The 1,507-nt window shown below is 37.8% G+C and overlaps 1 protein-coding gene across 1 annotated transcript; it reads right to left on the minus strand.

The window, feature by feature from the left end:
- Window positions 1-580: 580 nt before the first annotated feature.
- Window positions 581-1,210, minus strand: LOC132376259 (peptidyl-prolyl cis-trans isomerase A-like). The gene is made up of 2 exons (XM_059941920.1): window positions 1,103-1,210; window positions 581-1,035 (listed from the first exon to the last, which is right to left on the minus strand). The coding sequence occupies exons 1-2, from the start codon at window positions 1,169-1,171 to the stop codon at window positions 610-612; spliced, it is 495 nt and encodes a 164-aa protein (XP_059797903.1). The 5' UTR covers window positions 1,172-1,210; the 3' UTR covers window positions 581-609.
- Window positions 1,211-1,507: the final 297 nt, after the last annotated feature.

Here is a 1,507-nt window from a genome sequence, read left to right on the forward strand (position 1 = left end):
TATAGAATGTCAATGCCTGGTATATACTAAGTAATTTTAGTTACTATTAAAATAGTAGTAGTGATACCATTGTTGTATAGAATGTTATGAACCAGATAAGCCCATATCTAAAAGAAGAAAAAAATCCAGCAAGTTACCATAGATCTCATCTTAGCACTCCATTCAGATCTTTATTGATTTTAACATATAATTCTTAGAAAGCTTTTAAAAAATCTATTATCTGAGTAAAACTGACAGACAAAAAGAATGCTAAACATGAAAACTAATGGACACTGAGGAAGAAGATAGGAAAGCTAGAAAGTAAAACGCCATAGGAAAAGCAAGCTAATGCTTATTAGGGCAGTTGCTTAATATATATGAATTCATTTAATCCTCAACTTTTTTTTTTTTTTTTTTTTTGGTTGTTTAGTTTTTATTTCATAACCATAAACTTAACTTTGCAATTCAGCTAAACTTGGAGGGGAATAAGGAAAATATGGAACCCAAAGAGGTGCAATGAGAGGACAAAGATTATAGTATATTTTGAGCAGATGGGGATGAAGGGGTGCTCTCCTGAGCTACAGAAGGAATGGTCTGGTGGTTAAGATAAAACACAAGTCAAATTTATTATTAGATTTGTCCACAGTCAGCAATGGTGATCTTCTTGCTGGTCTTGCCATTCCTGGACCCAAAGCGCTCCATGGCTTCCACAATATTCATGCCCTCTTTCACCTTGCCAAAGACCACATGCTTGCCATCCAACCACTCAGTCTTGGCAGTGCAGATGAAAAACTGGGAATCGTTTGTGTTGGGGCCAGCATTTGCCATGGACAAGATGCCAGGACCCGTGTGCTTCAGGAGGAAATTCTCATCATCAAATTTCTCCCCATAGATGGACTTGCCACCAGTGCCATTATGGCGTGTGAAGTCACCACCCTGGCACATAAATCCCGGAATTATTCTGTGAAAGCAGGAACCTTTATAACCAAAGTCTTTCTCCCCAGTGCTCAGAGCACGAAAGTTTTCTGCTGTCTTTGGAACTTTGTCTGCAAACAGCTCCAATCTGTTAACATAGCTTTATGGATTGGATGAGCAGTCACTTCTTGGTTTCCAGGTCCCTTACCTCGAAGGAGACGCGGCCCAAGGGCTCGCCGTCGACGGCGATGTCAAAGAACACGGTAGGGTTGACCATGGTTGGGCTGCGCGGGAGGTTCCGGGGTAGCGGCGTCTGCAAAGCCTAATCCTCAACTTTTTTATTCCCAAATTTATCACAAAGGAGGCATTGAAAAGCAAATTAGACACAGCAAAAACAAAAACAAAAACAAAAAAATAAAACCTGAATTTGGGAGGTAAAAGACAAACTAGAAAAATTCTTCTAGAACTCAGACCACAAGGGTAAAGAAATTGAAAAAATGTGTGTGTGTATATATATATATATATATATATATATATATATATATATATATATATATATATATATCTCCAAATAAATGTATAGATCCAAAAAACCAATCAATGTATAATGGGA

Source organism: Balaenoptera ricei, chromosome 12, assembly GCF_028023285.1.
Source record: "Balaenoptera ricei isolate mBalRic1 chromosome 12, mBalRic1.hap2, whole genome shotgun sequence".
Lineage (NCBI taxonomy): Eukaryota > Metazoa > Chordata > Mammalia > Artiodactyla > Balaenopteridae > Balaenoptera > Balaenoptera ricei.

Coding starts and splice junctions, on each gene's coding strand:
- LOC132376259 (XM_059941920.1), bottom strand. CDS start 1,171: ATGGTCAACCCTACCGTGTTCTTTGACATCGCCGTCGACGGCGAGCCC. Junction 1,036..1,102: donor TGGGCCGCGTCTCCTTCGAG/GTAAGGGACCTG, acceptor AACAGATTGGAG/CTGTTTGCAGACAAAGTTCC.